This window comes from Stenella coeruleoalba (assembly GCF_951394435.1).
Source record: "Stenella coeruleoalba genome assembly, chromosome: 1".
NCBI lineage: Eukaryota > Metazoa > Chordata > Mammalia > Artiodactyla > Delphinidae > Stenella > Stenella coeruleoalba.
The window spans coordinates 38378854-38403584 of record NC_137169.1 but is presented as its reverse complement, the minus strand read 5'-3'; the positions used below and the strand labels follow the sequence as shown (position 1 = coordinate 38403584).

At 52.5% G+C, this 24731-nt stretch overlaps 1 protein-coding gene and 1 pseudogene across 3 annotated transcripts; one reads left to right on the top strand and one right to left on the bottom strand.

Annotated features, from left to right (window-relative positions):
* Positions 1-1854: 1854 nt before the first annotated feature.
* On the top strand, positions 1855-12982 carry CYP4A11 (cytochrome P450 family 4 subfamily A member 11; the record flags this gene model as incomplete). 2 transcript variants are annotated; one of them, XM_079943628.1, is made up of 12 exons in its annotated part: positions 1855-2049; positions 4909-5050; positions 5688-5732; positions 6213-6340; positions 7526-7650; positions 8120-8178; positions 8648-8754; positions 8837-9027; positions 9122-9255; positions 10147-10211; positions 10346-10422; positions 12814-12982. In XM_079943628.1, 12 exons carry the CDS (start codon positions 1855-1857, stop codon positions 12980-12982), a joined length of 1437 nt encoding a protein of 478 aa, XP_079799754.1. The 2 variants fall into 2 exon arrangements, with proteins under 2 accessions (XP_079799754.1, XP_079799753.1); XM_079943627.1 differs by having other exon boundaries at positions 8024-8178.
* A 3429-nt stretch (positions 12983-16411) lies between these two features.
* Positions 16412-20802, bottom strand: LOC307197175 (cytochrome P450 4B1-like; annotated as a pseudogene). Its single transcript has 8 exons — positions 20623-20802; positions 18551-18570; positions 17889-18021; positions 17768-17822; positions 17185-17212; positions 17009-17084; positions 16820-16823; positions 16412-16585 (listed from the first exon to the last, which is right to left on the bottom strand). The product of its transcript is annotated as a cytochrome P450 4B1-like (transcript).
* Between the last annotated feature and the right edge of the window lie 3929 nt (positions 20803-24731).

Below are 24731 nucleotides of genomic sequence, written 5' to 3'. Positions count from 1 at the left end.
ATAATTTCTCTTACGTAAATTATACTACTCATGGTGCTTAATCACCGCTCAATTTCTACTGGCCTAATATAGCAACCACAACCAAATATTTCTAGCTCTTATAATACTGAGATTTCTTTCAACCCCTCTAATATTGGCAAAGTCAGGAATTAGAATGCCATACATAATCGGGTAGAACAAAGGCAGTGCCAATGAAGAATGATTTGCAGGCAGCTGGCTGGCTTGGGCACCAAGCAATCAGAAAGGAGGCATGCTCCTGTGCGGAAACACAGACCCCAAGTCCTCTGGGCCAACAAGAGGAGATCCAGGAAAACCAGGTAACACAGCTGGGGAGGTAAGAGGCTCCCACCAGTCAGTGTCTGCACTGGATCAACAGAGCAGGGCAGTCCCAATGATGGACGTGACCTGGGAACACAGAGCAGCCCCCAGAATGAATTCAAGCAGGACACGTCTCAGTTCAGGGCAGGATTGTCAGCCCCGCCCACACCCCCACTAGAACAGGAGCTCCACAAAAGCAGGGATCTTGTTGTTCACTGCTGGATCTCTAGCTCCTAGGATGGTAATTGATCCAAAGTAAGTACTCAACACATAGTTACAAATAAACGAATGAGTCCTTCTACCCATCTACTCATTCATGTATTTGACATTCCTTTGGATGTCTGCTCTGAGATCTCTTCCCTCGCAAAGGGTGGGCCTTTGAAAGCCCTATTCACCACCAACCACAGTTGACTATAGCAGATGGACGCCTTGGCCATGAGATTAGAATCAGATTCTTGGAATAGGATTCAGCAGTGCCACTCAGACATGATGGTGGCAGAATGGTAAGGTGCCAACCCCAGAAGGGTAGACGTTCCCTCCTGCATCGCCTGGACCCAGCTGCACGAGGACAGCGACTGTATCTGTTTATCTGTGACCGTATCTCCAGCTTCTAGTAAAGTGTCTGGTACGAGGTAGAGCCTCCAGAAACATTGCTGAGAGATGAAGGCATGATCGTACAGAGAGAAAGAATGGAGGATGCAGACAAACACAGATTAAGTCAATAATAAATAGCAAGGTGAAAACAATGACTCTGAAAGGAATCTTGCTTTAAGAATCTTTAAGCCTCAAAAGGTGACTAAAGCAAGAGATCTGAATTAAATTTATTTAAATATTAAGTACATAATCCTAAACCTTTTTTAAAACTAAGACTATCGTATTTCAATAGTAGCCATATTTTACTGCATTTCAAATTTGTATTCTCTCATTTCTTAAGAAGGAAGGCAGGGGTATTGACACAGACATATCACTGCAAACTTAAGAAAATATTAAGCATCCATACCCTCAGTGTTCAGTAACTTACTGGTTAGTTAAAAAAAAAAGCGGGGGAGATGGAATTTTCAGTTGCATGAGACGAATGAAAATGATTCATGTGGTCACGCAGGGTAGTCCACAGCTAGATGATACTACAGACTTAAACTCTGGTTCTGTACAACACCACAGTGTTAAACAAGATATCACAGTGATATGTTATTCAAAGAAGTTTTAAAAAAACATTCATTTTTCTGTTTTATTTCCATTTGTATAAGTTTTTTAAAAAGTAAGCACGTGATAGTTTGCAGGATCCTGCTACAACCTAAACTCCCATTTCTATTTATAAATATTATCGTCTCTTTATATTACTTACATTTTGTAACAGATACTGGTTTAAATTAAAAAAAAAAAAAACAAAAGGCAACTCGGGAGGCCCAGGTCTGAGCTCTGTCGTCACCTTCACCCTCACCCAGGTGGGCGGGGCAAGCCTCCCTGACCAGACAGCGTGCTCAGGGGAGGTCAGCCACCTTCAGGGACAGTCAGCAATCCAGAAGCCGCTGCACCATGAGTGTCTCTGTGCTGAGCGCCCCCAGAGCCCTGGGCGGTGTCTCTGGGCTCCTGCAGGTGGCCTCCCTGCTCGGCCTGGTTCTGCTTCTGCTCAAGGCAGCACAGCTCTACCTGCACAGACAGTGGCTGCTCAAAGCCCTCCAGCAGTTCCCGTCTCCTCCTTCCCACTGGCTCTATGGGCACATGCAGGAGGTAGGATGGAGTGGGACGGGGAAGTGGGAGGGCAGGGAGGGCCGGGGCTCTCAGACCGTGGTCCTGGTGAGCAAGCGCATGGGACGAAGCCTTGTTGTGGGGCGAGCACATGGCCTCACAAAAGGACCCAGCTTACCTCTCAGGTCTTGGCTCCCAGTCTGGGGAGCTCCCTCCCTCCCAGGACCCCGTGCTGGTGTCCTCGGGTCTGTCAGACACTCCTTCCTTAGGGAGATCTGCAGGCTGTCCTGGCAGCCCTGCACTTTGAGGACAGTGGCTCTTCCTTCCTGAGTCTCCCCCGTCTCCAGGCTGAGCAGCTTCAGCTGTTCTCATAGAACAGGCTTCTAGATGCTTCCCTGCCCCATCCCTCAATCGCATCCTCTCTGCCTGGCCCTGAGCTTGCCTCGGAGCACAGACATCAGTCTGATGGATGCTGCCCTGTGGGCTCACTGTTCGTGGAGATGACAGACAGGAATCTAGGAAGATGTCAGGTCACAGGAAAAGAGACCCAATTGCTGGGTGGGGGTTTATGTCGACTGTAGGGACAAACTGGCTCGGTTTAAGACTGAGGAATTTTCCAGTCTCCTGATTTCGGTGCTTAAACCCTGACAAGTTGCTGGCACACATGAGCGAGGTTCCCAGGATGATGCCAGGTAAGGAGAACTGACATTTGAGTTGCAGCATCCACAGGGTGAGGTCACCCGCCTGGTGTCCTCCCTCAGTGGACTATGTGCTCTCGGAACCGAGCGTGAAATCCTCCTCACCCCCAGCACCCTGCACAGAGCCTGCGCAGAGGGCAGCCCATCCAGTGTGTGGAGGGGCAGGAAGGAGGGAAGGAGCGGCTTACAGGCTGGGCAGGGGCAGCGCCTACCCACCCAGCACTGGCAGCACTAGCCTGGGCGGCGGGGGGCTCAGAGACACGTCAGGGGCCACCTGGAGAGGGGCTCATCAAGGGTTTGTGGACTGAACAAATGCTGGGAGAAAATCAGGGGTTGCAGAGAGCTGAGGCCTCCCTTTCTCTGCAGCGTGATTAGAGTAGAGTGGAGCTAAAGACGGGAACCGGAAACAGCCCGAGCCCCACGTGGGCTGGCCCAGTACCTCTCTCCCCTCTCCTTTCTAATCTCCTGCACCCCAGCTTACTCAGCGTCCTCCCCGCCTGCCTGGGCATTCTGGCCTCTGGGACTCTGCTCCCATGTGCCCTCTACCTGGAATGATCTTGTCCCTCATATGTCTGTCTACAAAGGCCCAACCCCAAGCCACCTCCTCCAAGATGTCTTTCTGGGTCTCCCAGGAGCGGAGGGGACAACCCTTTTTCCCTTGCCTGTCCTTCTCATAAGGCAGTGCTAACCGGTTTCAGCTAGTTTTGTCTGCAGTGTCATAGTTGTGAGCTCCTTCTGGGAGAGCCTTCCTCTGGTTCATCTTTGTAACCTGAGAGCATCTTGGTAAATTATGACTCAACGAATGAGTACATGCATGACAAAGAGCTTTCTAATGTCCAGATCTGAGTTAGGGCCCCTTCCCCAAAGCTTCCCCAGAGGCTTGGTCTTCCCTCCATCACACATTCATGAGCCTCTAGGGTTGTCATGTCCTCAATCTCGCTGTCTCCTCCTGGAGGCTCCAAACAGACAAGCATCTACAGCCGCATCCTCATTCAGTGCCTTAAACCAGTGCCTGGCACATAGTAACTGCTCAATAAATACGTGCTCAGTGAAGGAACCCATCCCACAGTAGGCAAGTTGCCTCAGAGCTGGTGAGTCCTGATGGTAGAAGGATGCAGGCAGAGATTAGATACCCAAGTGGCGGATGCTTGCTTTGAGTTACACAGAAGCCATTGAATTAAAGACGAGGTGACTGCATGGAACATGCCTAGGACCAAATGTTGACGAGAAATCCAGAGGTGATAAAACGAAGCTGAATCTGCAAGGTTAAGGAGAGGCAGTTGCTCTGTGGCAAAGAGGAGGGGCAACCAGGTAGAGGAAAGAACCTGGGCAGAGGCCTAGAAGTGTGAGCAGGTGGGGCCAGTGCAAGGCGCACTGACAGCAGCATCTTTGCGGGCAGAGCAATGGGTCCTGTGGACTCGCCAGCCCGGCAGGATGCAAGAATAGAGAGGGTAAAGCCAGAAAGCAAGGGCCTTTGTGGTCCACACTGAGGAGTTTCAAGAGACTCCTCTAGGCAGTGGGAAGTGCACACAAGTTTCTGGACACTGGTAAATGAAAATGGGATAAAATAATCCACATATCAAAACCTTAGTTCAATACCATTTCCATATATACATCCAGAATCTGTGTACACACTCAATATGTAAAATAATATGATACAAACACAATTTAGTATATAATTTTTCTCACTTATCCATATACATCCGACACTCTTTCAAATTAACAAACATTTATATGTATGCTGGGGTACTACTGAAAATATATAACAACCAGTATGGCAAAATGAAATTAATTTATAAATTTAATTTTTATAATATATTTTATTCTCTAAATAAACAAAATTATATGACAAAACTACTTACCAAGTGATACGAATTATCATAAATTGCTCATGCAAATGTTGTACGAATCACTTCCCAAAGTTTTCTACGGCTGGGAGTGAATCTCTGGTGTAAGTTTCGGTAGGCAGTTTGTACTGGTGGCCCAGGGCTCTACCCAACAAGGGGACAGAATGTGGTCTTAGGACAAAGGTGGACAGCCAGCAGGTCTGGGGCAGAGCCCAGGTCAGAAGAAATAGTTCCAAACTCCTAATTCTGCTGATCGATCAAGAATGATCTCCCTGTACCCATCCTGCCCTGCACCCCCACTCCAGCACTGGAACTCAGAGAAGGGTTTTATTGATTTATCTTTCCCTTGAGGACAGTTCCAAGACGAGACCGAGCTGCAACCCCTACTGAAGTGGGTAGAGAAATACCCAAGTGCCTGTGCTCGCTGGCTGTGGGGGACGAAAGCCCTGGTGTTGATCTATGACCCTGACTACATGAAGGTGGTCCTGGGGAGATCAGGTGAGAGGGAAACCCACATCCCAGCAGGAGAAAGTCTTCCCTCTCGGGTACATGGCCCTGGATCTGTGAAATTCCAGAAGAAACTGGCACTACAGCCATCAGTACCTGGCTCCCTACCAGCCGTCCTTGCAGCCCACAAGCCAGACTAAGGCCAGCATCACTCACGCACAGTGAGTGCTTCAACACCCGGGTGGGGCTGGCTTCTCTTTCCTGTCTTACTTTCTTTCTGTTTTAACCCAACTGAGATGATCCCGGGTCTGGAAGACAGCTCCCTGTCCACACTGATGTAGGTTTGGCACCTCTCACTGTTGCCTGTCCTGGGTCATGAAATGGCCAAACCACCACAAACTGGAGGAAACCACAGGCTCCTTTCTTACTCTGTGGCGCTGAGCAGAGCCTATCTTTCTTGCCGATTCCCCGTCTTAGTCCTGTGGGTGTTCTGCTGCTGGGACACCGAGTCTGCCTTCCTGGGCCCACAGTGACCATCAGGACAGAGAGAGTCAGGGATGGGAGGCAAGAGGGAGGTGGCTAGAGACAGACTGCCAGCTGACCAGCATGAGGAATGGAAGGTGCCACAGCTGCTCTGGGGGCTGCCTGCCTTGTTCGGTGCCCTCCACTTCCCTTCCTTCCCTTTCAGACCCAAAGTCTCACGATTCCTACAGAATGCTGATCCCCTGGATTGGTAAGTACATTTAAATACAACTGCAGTCCACCCACCAGTTAGGTTTACCAAGAGCTACCTCTTTGCTTAATGGAGAACAACGGGTACGAGGCACCCTGTCACCACCTCATCTCTCAGTCAAGCCTCATTTCTCTCCTTCCAGTGAAACTCTCACCCTTTGTAATGGTGCTGAGAGCCCTCCTGAAGCTCAGCCTCTTCTTCATCACTTCTCAGTCCTCTGTAATATTCTCAGCCTGACTATTAACTAATTCCTTCTATCACCTGCCCCCCTACTCTTCTTCAACCTCTGTCTCACAGCTGTCATAATGACATCCTATGGACCAGCCATTCTGGAAATTCACATTCCTGAACTGTACTAGCCTCTCCTACCTTTGCCCATGGTGTGTCTTTTCCTGACACCCTTGGTTCCTCCCAAGCTGTGCCCAGTCGTCCCTCTGATCCAGGCTCCCCGACCCACACACACACCCATCTGTGGCCCAGGGAATGGTTTGCTTGTGTTGGAGGGGCAGACGTGGTTCCAGCACCGGCGGATGCTGACCCCAGCCTTCCACTATGACATCCTGAAGCCCTACGTGGGTCTCATGGCCGACTCTGTCCGAGTGATGCTGGTGAGTCTATCCCTCGTCACCTGGACCCACTCATATCCAGCACAGCTGACAAAGTCCATACTCAGGGGCTTCCCTGGTGGCGCAGTGGTTGAGAGTCTGCCTGCCGATGCAGGGAACACGGGTTCATGCCCCCGGCCGGGAGGATCCCACATGCCGCGGAGCAGCTGGGCCCGTGAGCCATGGCTGCTGAGCCTGCGCGTCCGGAGCCTGTGCTCTGCAATGGAAGAGGCCACAACAGTGAGAGGCCCGCGTACCGCAAAAAAAAAAAAAAAAAAGTCCACTCTCAAACACTTGTGTCCCTCAGGCATCCATCAGACACAGCCCCCAGAATTATGCATTCAGAACGTACTCTGAGACAGTGCTCACCAAAACTGGATGGGACAGAGGGGTATCCCAGCACCAGCTTGGATCCAAGGAAAGGGAAAGCAGGGCCATGGTGTATTGAGAGTCCACTCTCCTTTCATCTCCACATCTTCAACACAAAGGAAAGAGCAAGGGTCATTCCCCTGGACAGCAGTGCAAACTGTCCCTAGCTGCCCTGGACAATGGCAGCTTCAGTGGTAGAGTGGACATCCCAGGATGTCACTCAGATAGACTCTGGCATGGGGTCCAGGGCCTCTGCATGGAATTGAGCCACTCATGGGAGGAAATGAGGCCAGGTTTACACACAGAGAGCTGGGTCTTCACAAGCATCACCTCTCATCCGGACTGGGCACCACCTGGTCTCAGGTAACATTAAATGAATCAAAGGAATTGAAGTACCTAATGTCCCTTCCTAGGAGCCCCAATAGAGCCCCATAAGCTTTTCCTTGCCTTGAAATATTTGCATACTAGTGTTGGGCATCACCTGTCCGGTTTCAATCTCAGGACACAAAAGACTCCACATTTGCTCCCTGAGAAACTATGCTTTCTGGCCTCCCATAAGGTGGTTATGATCAACACTTGTTCCTAAACTTTGGAACTAATACAGAATATTATGAAAGAACATAATTAATTATATAATAAAAGATTCTGAGAAAATAGACGTCACATTACACGTGTGTGATACAGCCTTAAATTGCTAAAACACATCTGCTTAGAAAGTGAGGAAATCTCATCCGAAGATTTAGAGACAGAGAGCCCGGCCTTGTCAGCACAGGCCTTCTGGGGGAGCAGAGCAGGGTCAATGTTCCCCTCCCACCACAGGACAAGTGGGAGGAGCTCGTCAGCCTGGACTCACATCTGGAGGTCCTTGGACACGTCTCCTTGATGACCCTGGACACCATCATGAAGTGCGCCTTCAGCCACCAGGGCAGCATCCAGACAGACAGGTCAGTGACAACCTTTCAACGGCAGGGTCCTTGTTCTCACCAGCTGGGGAGGACTTACCTGAGAGGCAGTTAGGGCAGTGTGGACGTTTATCAGCACAGAAAGCAACATTCTGCACAGAGCCATGGACCACAGTCAAATTCCACCCAGACCAACCTTGACTCAGTCACAGGTCCCTGATTCCTGCACAGGGAGAAGCCTGGCTGCTCAGGCCACTTGTAAAGGACTGAGGGTCTCCTGGGCTGTGAGGCAGAGATGACAAAGCCTCAGTGCTGCCTGTCCCCGCTGACTGAGGAATCCCCACCCGGAGCCCCACTCCGACTCCAGGTCAGAGGCTCCCTCCACTCCAGTCTCCTCTGCATCCTCTCCCTTCAGGAAAATCCAATCCTACATCCAGGCCATCAAGGACCTCAGCAATCTGAGTTTTTCCCGGGTGAGGAATATCTTCTACCAGAACGACATCATCTACAGGCTGACCCCTGAAGGCCGCTGGAGCCACCGCGCCTGTCAGCTCACCCATCAACACACAGGTTCTTCTGATCCTTCTGGGCAGCTCCTGCCCACCCACCCCCATCATGCACATGTAAAAGGGCCTGGCCTTGACCCCTCAGGCAGGGCCCAGACTCCTGCTTCCTCTTCAGGGGCTGGCACACACCCACACTGGGTACTTCCCTGGTGCACGGGCTGGGAACCGAGACGTCAGGGTGTCAGGTGAGGTGCAGGGAGACACATGTGTCACCACGTTGCTGACGGTGGAATGAGACCCCCTCCCAGCATCATCCAGGCAGAGCCTCCGTGGGCTGTGCTATTGAGGGGATTCCCGACCTGGATCAGACGATGCTGGAGCTCTCTGCCCTGACATGTGCGCCCATTCCCACCCTCGTCCTCATCCACCTGGTACCCAGATTAGGCCTGAGGGGCAGATAGGGCTACGGTGGGTGCTGCATCTGGGCCCACAGAAGCCCTCAGCTCTGCCTGGGAACCACTGTTGTGGGACAGATGGAGTGATCAAGCTGAGGAAGGCTCACCTGCAGAAGGAGGGAGAGCTGGAGAAGGTGAGGAGCAAGAGGCACCTGGATTTCCTGGACATCCTCCTCTTCGCCAGAGTGAGTGTGGGCAGGAGAGGCCTGAGGCTTTGCCCAGAAGCACAGAGGCAGGGCAGACCCTGCACTCCCCCTGCCTCCGCAGATGGAGAATGGGAGCAGCTTGTCTGACAGGGAGCTCCGTGCCGAAGTGGATACGTTCATGTTCGAGGGTCACGACACCACAGCCAGTGGCATCTCCTGGACCCTCTATGCTCTGGCCTCCCACCCTGAGCATCAGCAGAGGTGCCGGGAAGAGATCCAGAGCCTCCTGGGGGATGGCGCATCCATCACCTGGTGAGTGCCCAGCAGGTGGGAGGACCTCGCCCCTCCGCGAGTGGAGGACCCCTGGTTGTCTGGCTCTGCCGCTCTCAAATGGGCTGCCTTTCAGGGACCACCTGGAACAGATGCCCTACACCACCATGTGCATCAAGGAGGCACTGCGACTCTATCCACCAGTGCCGTTCATTTTCAGAGATCTGAGCAAGCCCATCACCTTCCCTGATGGACGCTCCTTACCTGCAGGTATGAGCTTCACCCACACCCACTAAACTAAGCACTCTGCAAGACCACGTGGGAGATCAGAAATCCACATGTGCTTTCCCAGTTCTGAGATGCTCTGACTCGTTTCCACCTTAAGATAATTAATGTTTACTCTGTAGTTTGGACAAGTTTTGTAAAATGCTTGACATAGAAGTTGAACACAGCAAAAGCTCAGTAAACAAATGCTAGACCCTGAAGGTGGTCTTGTAATAGAGCCTAAAAATTCTAATTCCTTGAGACACCAAGGCTTAAGAGAGAAGTAGGTGGAGATGTGGTTCTTTCCATATGAGGTCTAAGTAAATGAGGGAGCTCAGAGAATCCATTGTCATGGGTCAGATGGTCCAGTCTCTGAGGAGCCCTCAGGTGGATGGCCGAGAGCAGCTGATGATCAGGTCTGAGAGCCCTGCCATGGTTGGAGGCCACCAATTGGCTCACCTCCCAGTGGGTCTGAATCGCAGCCCTGCCACCTCCTAGCTGTGGGATTATGGTCATGTCCCTTAAGCTCTCAGAAGCTTAGGTGCCTCATCTGCACATGTGGATAGGAGTGCCTTCCTTGAGGGCTGCTGTGAGGATTAGATGAGTTAATGCACAACCCCAAGGGCTCATGATGGCTTCTGATAACTGTGAGTTTTCAAGTGAGGCGATCCTGATACTAAGCCTCCAATTCTTTTCCTCCTCAGTCCTGGCCATGGTTACCTGCTCCTAATCTGTGCTCATGTGCTTGGTCACCTCCAGCCCACCTGTCTTGCAAGAGCACCATTTCATTCAGAGGGATGGAGGGTGGCTCTCATGGTGGCTCCCAGGCCTTCTGTGCACATTGCCCCTGTTGCCATGGGTACCATCAATCTTCTCTCTCTCCCACCTGCCCCACAGGAGTCCCGCTCTCCCTCTTCTTTTATGGGCTTCACCACAACCCGAAGGTGTGGCCGAACCCAGAGGTATGATGGAGGAGGGGATGGAATGCTTTCTCCAGACCAGCACCTCCCCTGATGTACCTCGGGGATTCTTGTCCCCTGGGGGATTTGTGCAAGGAGTTTGATCCCACCTGTCCTGGCCCTGGTGCTCTCTGCAGGTGTTTGACCCATCCCGGTTTGCACCAGGTTCTTCTCAACACAGCCATGCTTTCCTGCCCTTCTCAGGAGGATCCAGGTGAGGCCTTCTGTACCTGGGGCATCTGGGTGTCACTGGGTGCTACCTGATGTGTGTGACTGTCTACATTCATATGTGGTGTATGCAGTTATGTCCCTGTATGTTGACGTTTTGAGAAGGAGGCGTGTGTCCGCATGTACAAGAAGGCCTTCAGGGCACACCACGGAGACCTTGACCTCCTGACTTCCGCAACGACCAGACACATTGCCATGGCCGTGGCCGCTCCAAAGTATTCCAGGGTTTTCCTCACTTTAGGAGTATGACTTTTCAGCTTTAGAATTTTTCATGAAAGGTAAACTTCAGATGTTTGCTTTCCACAATTATCAGTCATCTTTAAAGATAGTTTTCTCTCTTCACACATTCCTAGTCCAGCCCACTGCCTTTTCTACATAATTCAACAATCCACCTCTGACTGTATCATCAGTTGTGTTTGCATGGATTTAGATTTCCAGCTGCTTTTCTTCTCCTGAGGCTTCAAACCATGTATGTGATCACTTACAGTTGCCGTTTGAAGAAAGTTACATAGCCACGTGTCTTTTCTATTTCTGTAGTCAGACCTAACAGTTGTGACTGCATATTCGTATAAACATGACACCATTTCTGGTTGCCAAAATTCTATATATGCAGTGGGGATTATACACCATAGTTCCAGAATCTACAGAGTCTAATTTTGGCAAAAAAGGATGAAATTGAAGGCAATCAAGTGCTTTTGAGAGAAAACTCACTGTTTTGTGTTGGACACATGCATTTGAGAGGTTCCTGCCTGTAAAATATAAAACACACATGAAATAGCTGTTAACCCGGATGATACACTCCACAGTGACTCCTGTGAAAATCTTCAACGGCTACAGATCCCCCCGAAATAGTAACTTCCATAATTTTGGAACTACTTAGTAATCCAAGTTGTTTCTGAGCCTGTAATTCTGTGAAATTTTCAGTTGGTGAATCAACCTTCACAGAACAGCCTTGACGCAACACGTTCCCGGAATTTGCTCTAGGATTTGATCTGTGCCAGGGTCCTATTCTTCCTTGTAGACATTGGCTGCAGGTCATGCGGCTGCCACCAGAGGACAGGGGGTACCTGGCAACTCAATTCCTAGGTCAGAATTAATGTTTAATTTTAATCCACTCCTTTTTTTTTTTTCAATTCAATTAACTTTGTTCAAATAGAAAGCTATTTATTAACCTGCCTCTGTGTGCCAAATCATATATTACAAGATGGGAACACAGAGACGAAAGTAACTTTCCTTGCTCCAACAGTTCACAGTCAAGAAACCACTACCGCTCTTCAAGACAGACATGCGACGTTTCCATAGTGTAGTGGTCCGTACGTTGGCCTTACAAGACAGACATCATGCATTCATCCACTCTTTCACTCATTCATTCACTGAGAAGATTGTGGAATGTTCCATATTTCTGGCACTGTCTGGTCACGGGACGATGATGTGTCCTTGAGTTAACACTAAAGCTGCTTGGGGATGTGGGAGAAAGAGGCGCAGGCGGCAGAGGCGGGAGGCCAGGCGGTCACTAGACTGAGTCTTGAGCATGTGGCCGGCAGAGGCGGGGGGAGGGGACCTCAACAGGAGTGGAGCGAGGAAGAGGGGCTGCACAGGTGCGAGGTGAGTGAGGAGCAGCCCAGAGAGCGCTGTGACGCCAGCTGAGGCCCCGCGACGTGTCCTCCCTGTGATGGAGGGCGCAGCAGGCCCCAAGCCGCCGTGGCTGCAGTAGAGGGACGGGAGGCAAGGAGACTGAAAAGGCCAGTGAGGAGCCCACGGGATGGGAGGAGGGGCTTTACTGGAGTAGAATGGGAAGGCTCCAGGGGCGGGTTGACTGAGGGGCTACGGGGAGACAGGAGGCCGGAGCATTAACTGGGAGGCAAGTGGTCCAGCAGGTTGAGGGGCGCTAACCCGTGGCCCCTCCAAGAAGCCTCCCGGTTGCCATCCTGACTTCCTTACACAACCCTGTCCTGTCCTGTCTGGGGACTGGGGCCCCTGCTTGTCTGCCATGGGTAGTGAGGGCCCGAGAGTTGCCCACACCCCCCTAGAGTGCCCTGGCCTGGACAGAAACCAGAAAATGCCTGTGGACGAGTGAACAAAGTACTAATTCACATTTACTGATTCACGTGACTTGACCCTGTGGCTTAGAGCGCCGACCCTCCCCAACAGGACTTGCTACTGCTGAGAGCAGAAGTAGGAGTTAGGAGCTAGTCCTGGAGAGAGGTGGCCTTTGTAAGGGTCAGGGGGAGAGGGGGGACCGAGGCTTGGGCGGCACGTTCAGTGTGACCCGTAAGGAAGGGATCGGGGCTGGGCCAGGTGGAGGAGAGCCCTGAATGCCCTGTGCCCGGCAGGGGTTAGAAGCCTCTGCTCACTTCCTTTTCCCTCCCTGACCCAGGAACTGCATCGGGAAGCAGTTTGCCATGAATGAGATGAAGGTGGCCGTGGCCCTGACCTTGCTTCGCTTTGAGCTGGCACCCGATCCCTCCAGGGTCCCTGTTCCCATTCCAAGAGTTGTGCTGAAGCCCAAGAATGGGATCCACTTGCAGCTCAGGAAGCTCCTGTAATGCTTGTTGGAGACAAGGACGAGCTCTGAGGGCCCCTGCCTGCCATCCTGTCTCGCTGTCACTCTCTCCTGTCCTTGCCTCTGTGCCCACTTCCTCCTTCTATCTGCTCACCTGCCGGTCTACCTCATCTCCTGCCTCCTGCCTGTCAGACGTTCTGCCCTCCTCCTCTCACCTTTCTCCAGGCTCCCTATCTGCTTATCTCTCCATCTGTCTCTGACCCACCTGTGTCTCTGACTGTCCACCTAAACCCTGATCACCTGCCCTCCTCCAGTCTGTCTACTCTCTCCTTGTCTTTTGCCCCTTCTGCCTGCCTGTTTGTCCCTGAATTCACTTCCTTTTGCTGCTAAAATAATTGACCACAGCCTTAGGGACTTCGAACAACACTGAGTTATTCTCTGACAGCTCTGGAGTCAGAAGCCGAAAGTGGGTTTCCCTGGACACAGCCAAGGTGTTGGCAGGGCCCCCGGTGCAGGGATGTAGGAGAGCATCCCTCTCTTTGCCTTTTCCCACATCTAGAGCTGCAATCCTTGCATTCCTTGGCTCCTGGGCCCTCCTCCATATTGAAATCCATCAGCTTCTTCAAATGTTCCCCTGCTTCTGTCTTCACATCACCTTCTCTTTCATCAGACCTTTGTGATTACACAGGCCCACTCAGATAAAAGAGGCTTGCTCTGAGTTCCGGGGGTTAGGACACGGACACCCTGGGCAGCCGTTACTGTAGCTGCCTAGTCCTGCGTGACTACCATCGCCTTGGGCCCCCGATCACTCCCGTGTGTTACGGGTCTGCCCATTTGTCACTCACCTGGCTTCCCCTCTTTCCCACTCCCTGGATAAATTCACAGTGTCATATGGAGCGTGTGTGTCTTCCCTTGCAAGGAACTGGATCGAATGAAAGAGAGAGAGAAGGGGAGGGAAGGCAGAGGAGACGAGGAGAGGACATGACCCCTGGTCTGTGGGCCCAGAACCCCAGCAGAACAAGCGTGTCCCAGCGCCCCTGCAGCCTCACACTCTGGGGTCCCTCACGCCCCACAACCCGCCTGTCACCTGAGGCTCCCACGGCAGCTGAGTCAGGAGAAAGGGCTCGTCTCCAAAGGCTCAGAGGGAAGAAGCTCACCCTGGGCACCTATCAGGGAAGGAGCCTCCCTGCTGTTGTGTGGTAGCTTCCTCGCTACATCCTTAGAGAGGCCCAGCCAGAGCCCATCCTGCCCTGAGCAAAGAAGCCTTACAGACTTGGCTCAGCACGAGGGCCTCAGGAAGCCAATCCTTCACCCCAAATGAGATTTGAGAAGAGCTCAGCCTGGCCATGTCACCAGCCCCCGGCAACCCTTCCTCACACGCAGGGCCTGCAGGCTCCTCAGAGGCCCGAGCGGGCGGCTGTGCAGGAGGCTCTGGGAGGACCAGCTGTGCACGAGGCTTGGCTGCTTGGAGAGGATGTCAGACCTGAAGCGGAGGACCAGCCTGTGCACCTACCCCACAGGACAGCCCCTTGCAGTCCCCGGCGTGTCTGCCCAGCCCCTGAGCAAGGACGGGCTTCTTCAACCCTGGCACTCCTGGAGACCTCGGGGGGACTGGTCCTCCTGACCCTGACCAGCGCCAGGCCCCTCGCACTCCTCCACCAGCCTCTCTGCTGCTCTCTTGCTGCTTCTGCACACAGGTCCTCCTCCCGTCCCACCCCTGCCCTTCCTAACTCAGGGCCCCGGATGCCAGACGAGACCCCGCTGCAGCCCTGTGCTGTGCTGTGATGCCACCATGTGCCTCCTGAAGGGGACATCTCCCCCAGCCGCTGCTTGCAGCTGGAACCTTCGGCCCAGTCCCCTCCCCATTCCTAGGTCACAGGGCTAGTTCACTCTGCTCCAACCTGGGGCCAGGAGGACTCTCTGTGCCTGACCGGGGGTGGGGCAGGAGAGTTAGCTGGGAACGTCCTGGACAGGAAGCTTGGCAGGTCCCCTGGCGTTAGGTGGTGCAGAAGGGCTCGGGCTGGTCACTCTCAGAGCATGGGACGATGGGGACTTTGTCTTCTGGGTGCCAGCCATGGACATGAGCTCTAACCTCAGGATTTTACAGGAGCTGAAGAGAGTGACTAAGAAGAGACCCTGCTCACTCCACACAGTAGGAAAAACCCCAGCTGTGTCCACACTCCTATGCACCCCCCCCCAGGACACATACATAGACAGTCACCCCTGTGCAGCCTCACCTATATGTGCCCCTCGTACACTGCACGCTCTGCTCACACACACGCACACAGCCTCTGGATCCCAGGAGGCAGCAGGGTTTGTTTTGCGAGCGGGTAGGATTACGTGGAATTCATCTCTGGTGCCCGCTGCTCCCAGCTCCCCTCTCACATGGAGCCTCCTCCTTCCCTCTGGCTCCAGAGCTCCCACAGACACGTGTCCTCAGAGAGAAAGGCAATTCTACCCATGGGGTCTTAGTCAGAAGAGGCCAGAGTCAGAAGGCCTCCGCTCAGGCTCCTCCCCGATGAGCATCTTGGTAGGTTCCTTCCTTTAGTATTTAAGTGGGATCACAGCCTCCTCAGTCCTGCCTCACTGGCCTGCTGAGGATCCAGAGATCAGGGAAGGAGACACATCTTAGACTTGAGAGCCACCCGTGGGCCAGACATGGTTGGGACACTGGGCTCTGCTCCCTGATGATACCTGTTGAAACCATTTCTTCACTTGTGCAACTAAGCCCATGCACCACAACTACTGAGCCTGTGCTCTAGAGCCCACGAGCCACAGCTACTGAGCCTGCGTGCCACAACTACTGAAGCCCGAGTGTCTAGAGCCCATGCTCTGCAACAAGAAAAGCCACTGCAATGAGAAGCCGACGCACAGTGATGAAGAGTAGCCCCCACAGCTAGAGAAAGCCCGCGCGCAGCAACAGACTCAACACAGCCAAAAATAAATAAATAAATAATTTTTTTAAAAAATTCATTGTCTTGTGTATTTCTGCTTTAAGCAATTTTTCCTTATGTCTGTTATATTCCAAAAACATACACACAAAGTTAAAAAAGACACAGATCTCAGTGAAGGGGCAGGCCCGAAAGCCATCCATCTGTCATGTGAAGTGAGTGAGCGCCTGCTCATAACCGCCAATCGCAAGGCACAGCTTCTGCAGCAAACGCTGAGTCAATTTTAGAAAGACGGACAATTACGGGAGATGAATGGAGAGTCTAGAAGCAAATAGGTGTTCACCATATGTTTGTTGAATGAATGAGTGAGCTCTGGAACACATGCATAGTAAGCATTTATAGACACACATGTTTACGTGGCACTGCCCTCGAGGTGACAGTCTACGCAGGTGCCTATTCCCCACTAATCCACAAGCCTGCGGAAGACAAGGGAACACAGCTACTCTACAACCCAGCTTGGAGATGGCAGCACCCAGGGAGAGGCCACAACCTGGGCTGGCTGGGCCCTACTCTCAGCAGATCTACTTCCCAGAGCCGGGGCCCAGCGGCTTCAGGTGGAGGTGGATGCCATTCTTGGAGAGCAGGGCATCTGGATGGGTGGCCTTGAGGGGTCCAGGGAAAACTCAAAACAGAGCAAGCAGAGGGCTGTGACCACATTCATCTTGTTCATGGCAAACTGCTGTGCGAGGCAGTTCCTGCGACGAGCAGCACAAAATGACATCAGGCTACACGGTGTCCAGAGTGATGAAAACCAGTGCTCTAAGTGACCAGCAGAAATCAGTAGCTCTTTTTGGATGAATAACTGGCTGATTGATTGATTGACCTGGGCTTAAGAAACAGACCCTGGGAGTATGGTGAGGGTCTCAGACCAGGTAGGTTCACACTGTGGGCTGTGGCTTAGGGGGTCTCTCTTGGAACGACTCACCCACCCACCTGCCAAGGACAAGACTATGCTAATGGTAGGAGGAAGGTCCCTGGAACTTCCCCTGCATCAGGGTCACCGCACACCCAGCATGGTCCCCCTCATCCCAGAGTTCCCCCAAAGGATGCCTCCCCAACGACATCCTCCATCCTCACCTCCCTGGTCCAGAGGACCAGGGATGTTAGGCTCTCCTTACCTGGGCCCAGCAGAGAGCAGAATGAAGGCAAAAATCCAACCACATTCTCCGGGGAAAAGGGCAGGGGGTCGAAGACCTGAGGAGACAGGCCTTGCTTAAATACCTGCCAGGTCCTAGGGCAGGCTGAACCCGTAGCCACCCACCCCATTTGACCTCTGGGCCCGGAGATGGCGTACCTCGGGGTCGAGCCACACTGCACTGTTCCTACGGTGGGCATGAGCACTGCCAGTGACAGAGAGTCCATGACCACCCTCAACACATCAAAGTACCTCTGATCATCATCACACCTACTTCCTGTAGCCCCCTCACTGAGCACAACACTGGACACAGACATTTGTAGAAAGGAAAAGGGAAAAAGGACTGATGCACCCACCCACCACGAGGTAGGACAGGCAAGGACTATCACACACTTCCTGCTTTCTATTACCTGACTCTCAAGGGAAGTACTTGTTCATGGTATTATGCGATCAGCAGTAACAGCTACCATTCGTTGGTGCTTACTAGGTGTCAGACCCAGCATTAAACACTCCTCACAAAGCTACCACACACGGTTGTATGGGTTGTACATGGCACAGCATCGTACCCGAAGTGAATGGTGCCTCCTGAAGTTGTTCAGGGCCCAACCTGCATGGTGGTACATGCCAGCCCTGACGAATATTGTCTCTTTCCTCCTGAGAACAACCCAGTAAGGCAGGGACCCTTCTCATCCCGTTACAGAAGAGAGAGCAGAGGCTTAGAGGTAGAGGGATTCACCCCTACCTTATGGAGCTAGGACTTGGACGCAGGCCAAACACAAAGGCTGGGCTCTTCCCCACTGGTGCGAGGGTACAGAGAGCACCCGCAAGGACTCCGGTTCCACCCGGAATCCACCCCATCCCACCTGCAAGTAGAGAGCGGCCATCCACAAAGTGACGGGCTTGCTGAGCTGGCGGTACACCTGGGGCACAGGGGGGTAGAGGCGGAAGCTCTCCTTGAGGCACATGGTCAGGTAGGTCATCTTCCTCAGATCACCGCTGCCAGCAACACAGCCAGGCCTTTAAGGGCTGCGAGCAACACGGTCCTGCGGGAAGGCGGTACCTGTACTTTATCTCTTTTGATCCTTTTCTAACCCAGCAAGGTAAAAATGCTTTTCTCCACACTATTGACAAGGAAAGGGAAACACAGAGAGGAAGCACAGTGAAGGCCCATGATCAATGTCTGCTGAGTGAAAATAAGCCACACCCCCAGACCAGTGCTCTTCACTACCTAGCACAAGGTCAAGGGAACTGTCCCAGCAATGAGCAAGGCCAGGGAAGAGGGCTTTACAGTCTCAGGGGATCACCTTTCCTGGGCTTGAAGTTGGCATTCTCCCTTACCCCTTCCCAATACAGGCCAGAGTCATGGGCTCCTTCCAGGGGCCCCATCTTCTGGCCAACAGTATGGCGAAGCCCCTACTATGTGCAAGGTCCTCCCTGAGCCCCAGAGTGGAATGATGTGGGCCCTGGAAGACTAGGACATGACCCTGCCTCAAGGTGACACATTCTAAGAATTGAGGAGACTGACAGGTAGAGGACAGACTGTAACTGGAGGCCAAGAAGGGAGAAGTTAATCCTGATAGACAGTTCTTCCTGGCCCCTGGGGCCCTTCCTTTCCTATTTCCATCACCACTAGGTCTGAGAATCAAACTTGCAGTTACGCCGTACGGACTGATCACATCCTGAATGAAACGGCACAAGTCCACACAGCTGAGAACACAGGTACAATCCCCGGAGGAACACATGGGTGTTGGGCCCGCCATGGTTCCCCAGGAGACCTTTGTAGTGTCTGAGAGAAACCACCCCCCCAGGACTTGCCCACCCCCCTTGTGCCAAGGCCCTCTAACTCGTGTCAGAGCCAAGAAGCCAGAACTAAGCTGGGTTCCAGGTCCTCCACGCACTCTCAGGGTGGGGACAGGAGCATCTGGGGGAAGAGGGCAGCTGGCTCTGACATGAGGGTGGGGGAGCAAGGTCTCTGCCCCAGGGAAGCCCACAGGCTGATGGCAAATCCCACTTTGATGGAGGCAAGGAGAAGTGGAGGGGACATGAGAGGAAAGGGATTGAAGGTCTCCTAAATGTCTCTCATACCCACATTAGGGTCAGACCTCAACCTTCCCAGGAAGGGAACTTCTCTGTACTTAGCACAGTCCCCCCAAACACCTCCTGGCCCCTCCACTTGTCTTCTCCATCACTGTCTCCTCTATCGGTACCCCACCCTAGTCTCTAACGTTCACCGTCTGTTCATTCAGTGATGCCTACTCTGGGCAGGCTCTGTGCTGGACCCTGAGGAGACAGGGAAGAATCAGACTGGATCTCCATCCTCCAGGGGTCATGGTCAAGTGGGGAAGATGAACAAGTAAACAGAAGATGACAACCCTGTGGGACAAGTGCTGAGATACCAAGCCTGGGGCTGATGCAAAATGCTGGTGAGGCACCCCAGCAGCCTGTGGGCAAGGAAGGCTCTGGTGTCTGTTTTCCCCCCTAGACAGTAAGCTCCTTGAGAGCAGAGCCTGGGTCTGATTCATCTCCCAGACCCATCCTGTCCTTTTCTGGGTGGCTCCAGGATGCAGGTCGATTACCAGGCCATCCTGAGAGGGTAGTTATTTGTACGGGCAAGAATAAGCCTGGGCAGTCCTCACCCAGCAGTAAAGCTCACCACTAGTGTCAATCATGGAGGAAAGGCAAAATTCTCTAGACTGCTTGTGGGAAAAGTGTACCCAGGAGCTAGTAGAAGTCATTATTCCTCTCTCTGAGCCTTAATCTCTGGCAGCTATACCTGAGTTCCCAATGCTGGTTGCAGATCAAAATACTTGAGGGTGTTTTTTAACTCAGACTCCTACTTCCAATATGTTAATTAGGGTCTTCAGAGCTTGGGGGCCAAGGAATCTGCTTCTTACAGTTGATTCCAATGCAGCTGTCCCTTGTCCTGTGTTCAGAAAACTCTGGTCTCCATCCCCACGAAGGCAGGAAACTAAGAGCTGTTCCTGACAATGTGTGCTAAAGTGGTCCCCGCTGCCCTGAGATAAGTGGGAAGGACGAGTCAGAATCTGACCCCAGGAAGATGTCTGGCTCCCCACCCAGTCCATAGGCATGGCAGGGAGGACCCCACCTCTGGGGTCACCGACTGTTTAAATGGTCCGGAGGTCTCTCAGGTGAGACCACTCGTCCCTGCCTTCACTGCCATTTTCTGCCCTAAAAAAAGGAAACCTTATACTGCACAGAACAAAGAGAACACTGGTTAAGCTCTAAACAAGATTGCCTAGCTGTATCAGACTATCCAGGGGTATTTTTCCCATGTTATCCCCGAGTCCTTAGCAGAGCTCTGTCTGAACCTTGGGCCTCAGAATGATGGGACAGAATGATGGCCCGCTTGGGTCCCAGCTTTTGAGTGTCCCCATCCCCCACCCCCACCTGATGCCAGCTTGGAATACAGAGTGAGGGGGAGACCCAGTGGGAAAGGTGAATGGGAACCACGGCTCCAAGGACCCCATTCTTCTGCCCAAGCATAGAGCCTCCCTCCAGGGCCCCCAGGGGTTTAGGCCAGATTCTCTGAAGGTAAGGCGGCCGTTTTCTTCCACCATCCTCCTCCTGGTCACTTACGTCGAGGGCATGCCCGAAGAGTCAGTGGGTGGGGGGCCCTGGGAAGCTGTCCAGAGCCCTGGCCAGCATCTCCCTCCCCAGCAGCAGACGAATGAGCTTGAGGAAGCCTAAGACCAAGATCAGTCCAAAAGCCCACAGGCTCAGCTGGGAGAGGCTCGGGGAGAGCAAAACAGGCACCATGGCTTGAGTCGCAGCCACCCAGGTTCCCACCTGCCTCCTGATGCCCTCAAGTTCTCTTATACTATGAACCCAGGCACCCTGCCAGCTCCCACCCCAACCACGCCCTGCTGTTGGCAGCAGCCCAGGCTAGTCTGAGCTCCACAGGGCAGAGACGACAGCCCTCAAATTCACAGACAACAGAGGAGACAGCCTGGCTGATTTCTACCAAAACTCAACTGAAGAAAAACTAGATGGTGGGCTTCAAAGCAATGAGGCAATGGGTTTCCCTATTTGGTTCCTTAGAGGAGCACCCAGAAGGCGATTCTTGGTATAATCATCAGCATAATAATGACCACCTTTTCATATAAGCTACCTTGGATGTTTCAGGCACTCTCTACACACTATCTCATTTAACCCCAACAAGGAGGTCATAGGTACTCACTCTTTAAACTCATTTTCCAGATCATGAAACTGAGGCTCAACTTGCCTGTGCTTTCTTGCAAGAGAGCTTCCGCTGTCCCCTTCAACATGGACCACGGGGAGAGCTCGCATTTATGCCAGGCTCATGATGCTTAAGTCTTTTTTTGTGAGGCACCTTCAGGGGCAAGATTCTAGCCCCAGAAGGGAGAGCTTGGGTCAGAAAAATGCCAACTCCACTCCCAAGATCATAGTACAGACTTGAACTTGGGAACATTATTTTCAGGGTGATGAGGAGAGATCAGCAAGCTCAATGACCCCTGGACTGATGGAGTGAGGCACTTGGTCCCAGAGAGGGGCAGGGAATTGTCCAAAGGCTCATAGCAAGGCAGCAGCAGCTCTTACTTCCCCAAGCCAGGGCTCATGAAGGAATTACAAGTGAGGTTAGCTTGGGCAGAGCTCCCTAAGAGGGAACAAGAAACAATCTGATTATGGTGAAGGGCACAGCTTGGAGGAGAAGAAAACATTAGGGGTATTGTGAAGCCGAAACCACAAGGAGGAGCATGTTGGGAAACCGGAATGTCTAGTGTTAACATGGAGCCTTGGACAGAGGAGAAAGTGGAATGAACTTTGTGTTCTGTGCTCCAAGCCACAGAGTGGGTGAGGAGAAAGGGTGGTTGGAGGTGTGTTCCAGGAAGATCTCCCCCTCCGTGTGTGTGCAGTGGCTCCGAGCCGGCCTGGCATGGAAGGGGCCTGGAGCCCGGGTGGGCAATCAGGAGGAGGGAATCAGAGGGAGGACCAGCAGGGTGGATGTTGATGACGGCCTTAGAGGTGCTGCATACCTCCTCCTGCTAGAAGCACGACCCAGCACTCATGGTCTATCTGTCACACACCCTGTTGTCCACTCCCTGGCTGAAATCCGGCAGCCATCCACACTTCTAGAGCCCAAGAGAGGTCACCATGTTGCCAGAATCAGAGACTGGACAGCAGTCAGTTCCCAAGCCCTACTCCTACCCGCTACCCCTCGGGTTACCTTGGCAGTGTGATTCTTGGAAGACAAAATGTGCCTCCGTGGAGCTCCCACTGGCTCTGTCCTCAAGAGCCCAGTAGAAAATGTCAACTGTAAAGAAAAGCTTGGAGATAACCCTCTATCCAATAGTATGTGTGTTAAGGGGATGGAGACATTGAGCCTCTGCCTTTATCCAAATGTTTTCCAATAGCTCTTCTCCTCCAGAAAGCCTTCCTCCACTTCAGAAACACAAATGAGAGCCAGTCTTCTAACTGAGTCTGCAGCTCTTCTTGGATTTGTTCCCTTTTTCCCTTGCAGCCGTTGTCTTGTTTTATCAAGAATGCTTGCCTTAGCCTCAGATCTACCCATTCTGCTGCAAGCCAGAGACTGAGCTAGTCTTTTCCCTCGTTTGCATGGCTGAGCAGAGGCAGACAAGACACAAGCGCTCAGTGAACCCACGCTCAGGTGGATGAGTGAAAGGATGGATACCCTGGAGGGTTCTGTAGGCACCGAGTTTTGCTGGAGTTAGGAGAATGTGGGCAACGTGCACCCACCTCACCGCCCCACTCTTACCCATAGCTCTGTAAATCTTCAAGGGAGGCTCTGTATCAGGGTTCTCTCCTCTTCCCCAGCACCCAGCATACAGTAGGCACGTAATAAGTAATTGTTTGTTGAATGGACTTTGAAGGGATTGGCTATTATTGTAGGGGATGTGGGGAAGAGAAAGGGGGAAAAGGTTGATTGACCAAAGGCAAAATATATTGGAAATGCCATACAGGTGCCCCTCTAGACAGTGAATTTGGCCCCTCTTGTGGCTGGGTCCCAGTGGCCGCTGCCTAGTGGGGAGCCCAGAGCTCACCCCATCCTCAGCCTGACACTTACCTCAGTTTCCCGGGGATATCAGGCAAATAGAGTGAGTGGTAAGTGTGAATTCGTGATAGGGGAGAGGAGGGATCAGATTACGTTCATGGGAAGAAAAGTTGTCTCTAGAACCATAGTTCTCCCTCTTGGCTGCACACTGGAATCACCGAGAAAGTTTCAGAAACATCTGATGTCCTCAACGCATCCCTTCCTCTGAGCTTGCCCACCTCTGTCTCCTGTTCACATGGCCTTCGTCATGGGGTGGTGGTAGGGTTCCTGAGAGCATGACAATGCTCTGTGCACGTTGCCGGTTTTCACGGCTACTCACTTTGGGCTACAGTCAGTGCCCAAAGTGAGTTGGGGGAGGCAGGGGAGATGGCTCCTCACCCTGGCATCCGGGGCTTCCTGATCTTTGTCAGCCCCGCTCCTTCCACCCGGGCTGTATTTGCTCACGGGCCATCCCATCCTGCTTTGGCTGAGTACCTTGGTCCTGAAAGTGTGAGAAGTAGGGGAGGGAAGTATGGAGTGTGTAGATGGTGAGGCAGGGGAATGTGAAGGGGCTAGGCTGGACTGAAGCTGGTTATTCTGCAGGCTCTGACCAGAGAGAGGAGTGGTCTTCTTCCAAGGTGTTCTGATCCACCCTAAGGATGGCTTTGCCACAGGGACAGCTAAGGATGCAGCATAATGGAGGAGGACTTGTCTTAGAATCCCTGATCTTCCAAGGACGCCAGACCCCAGCCCTTCCACCTGGGATGGTGTGGTACTTTAGGTTCTGGGTAAAACAGCGAGCTGTGTAAACACTCTGAAAGAAATGAGTAAGAGACGCATCCCTGGGAAATATGGGAATAGTCTTGGCAAATGGGAGGAGAAAAAGAGGTGAGGGAGCAGAACAGATAAGACCCAGCAGACCTAAGTTACATACAAAACGTGAACAAAGATCTGTCAGTGCCTGAGAAGATAAACATCAAAGAGGAGATCTGTGTACAAGAGAAGAGGAGCCAGCAGTGGTGCCAATTTTCTCCTATCAGTCATCAAACCGATTCATTCATTCACCAACATGTATGTATTGAGCACCTACTATGTGCCAGATGTTTCACTGGGTACTTGAAATAAAATGATAAACAAGACAGACAAGGAGCTCACATTCTAACATTGTTCTGCCCCCCCCCAAAAAAAGACTTCTCTCAGTATTCCCAGGAGCCTGGGTCCAGAGCTCAGGCACCCCTGCCTGCCAGGTGACCCTGTTCCTGGGAAGATCACTTCTGTGTAAGCCCAGTAGACTGAAGACCCTTGGGTGAGAGTCAGGAAATGTGGGTTCTGGTTTCAATTCTGTGGTTCACTGTGTGACCTCAGATGAAACCCTGCTGCCCTTGGTGCCTCCGTTTGTCCCGTCAGTGAATCAGATGGTGTCACGGGGCTTTGGTGAGGATCCTGAGATCATGGCAATGCTCTGTGCTCTCCAGGGGGCAAATGATGGTACCTCTGCTCCAGCAGCATTTATGCCCCATCTCACTGCCTCTCTGCTCGCCTTTGTGCTCTGACCGTTTCTACAGCAGCCAGTTGCACACAGGTGTAGCCTGTTGGCACCTCACCTCTCTCATATCTCTCAGTTTTCTGCCCTAGGACGTCCCTGCAGCTGCCATGTGGGGCACCCAGACGGGTC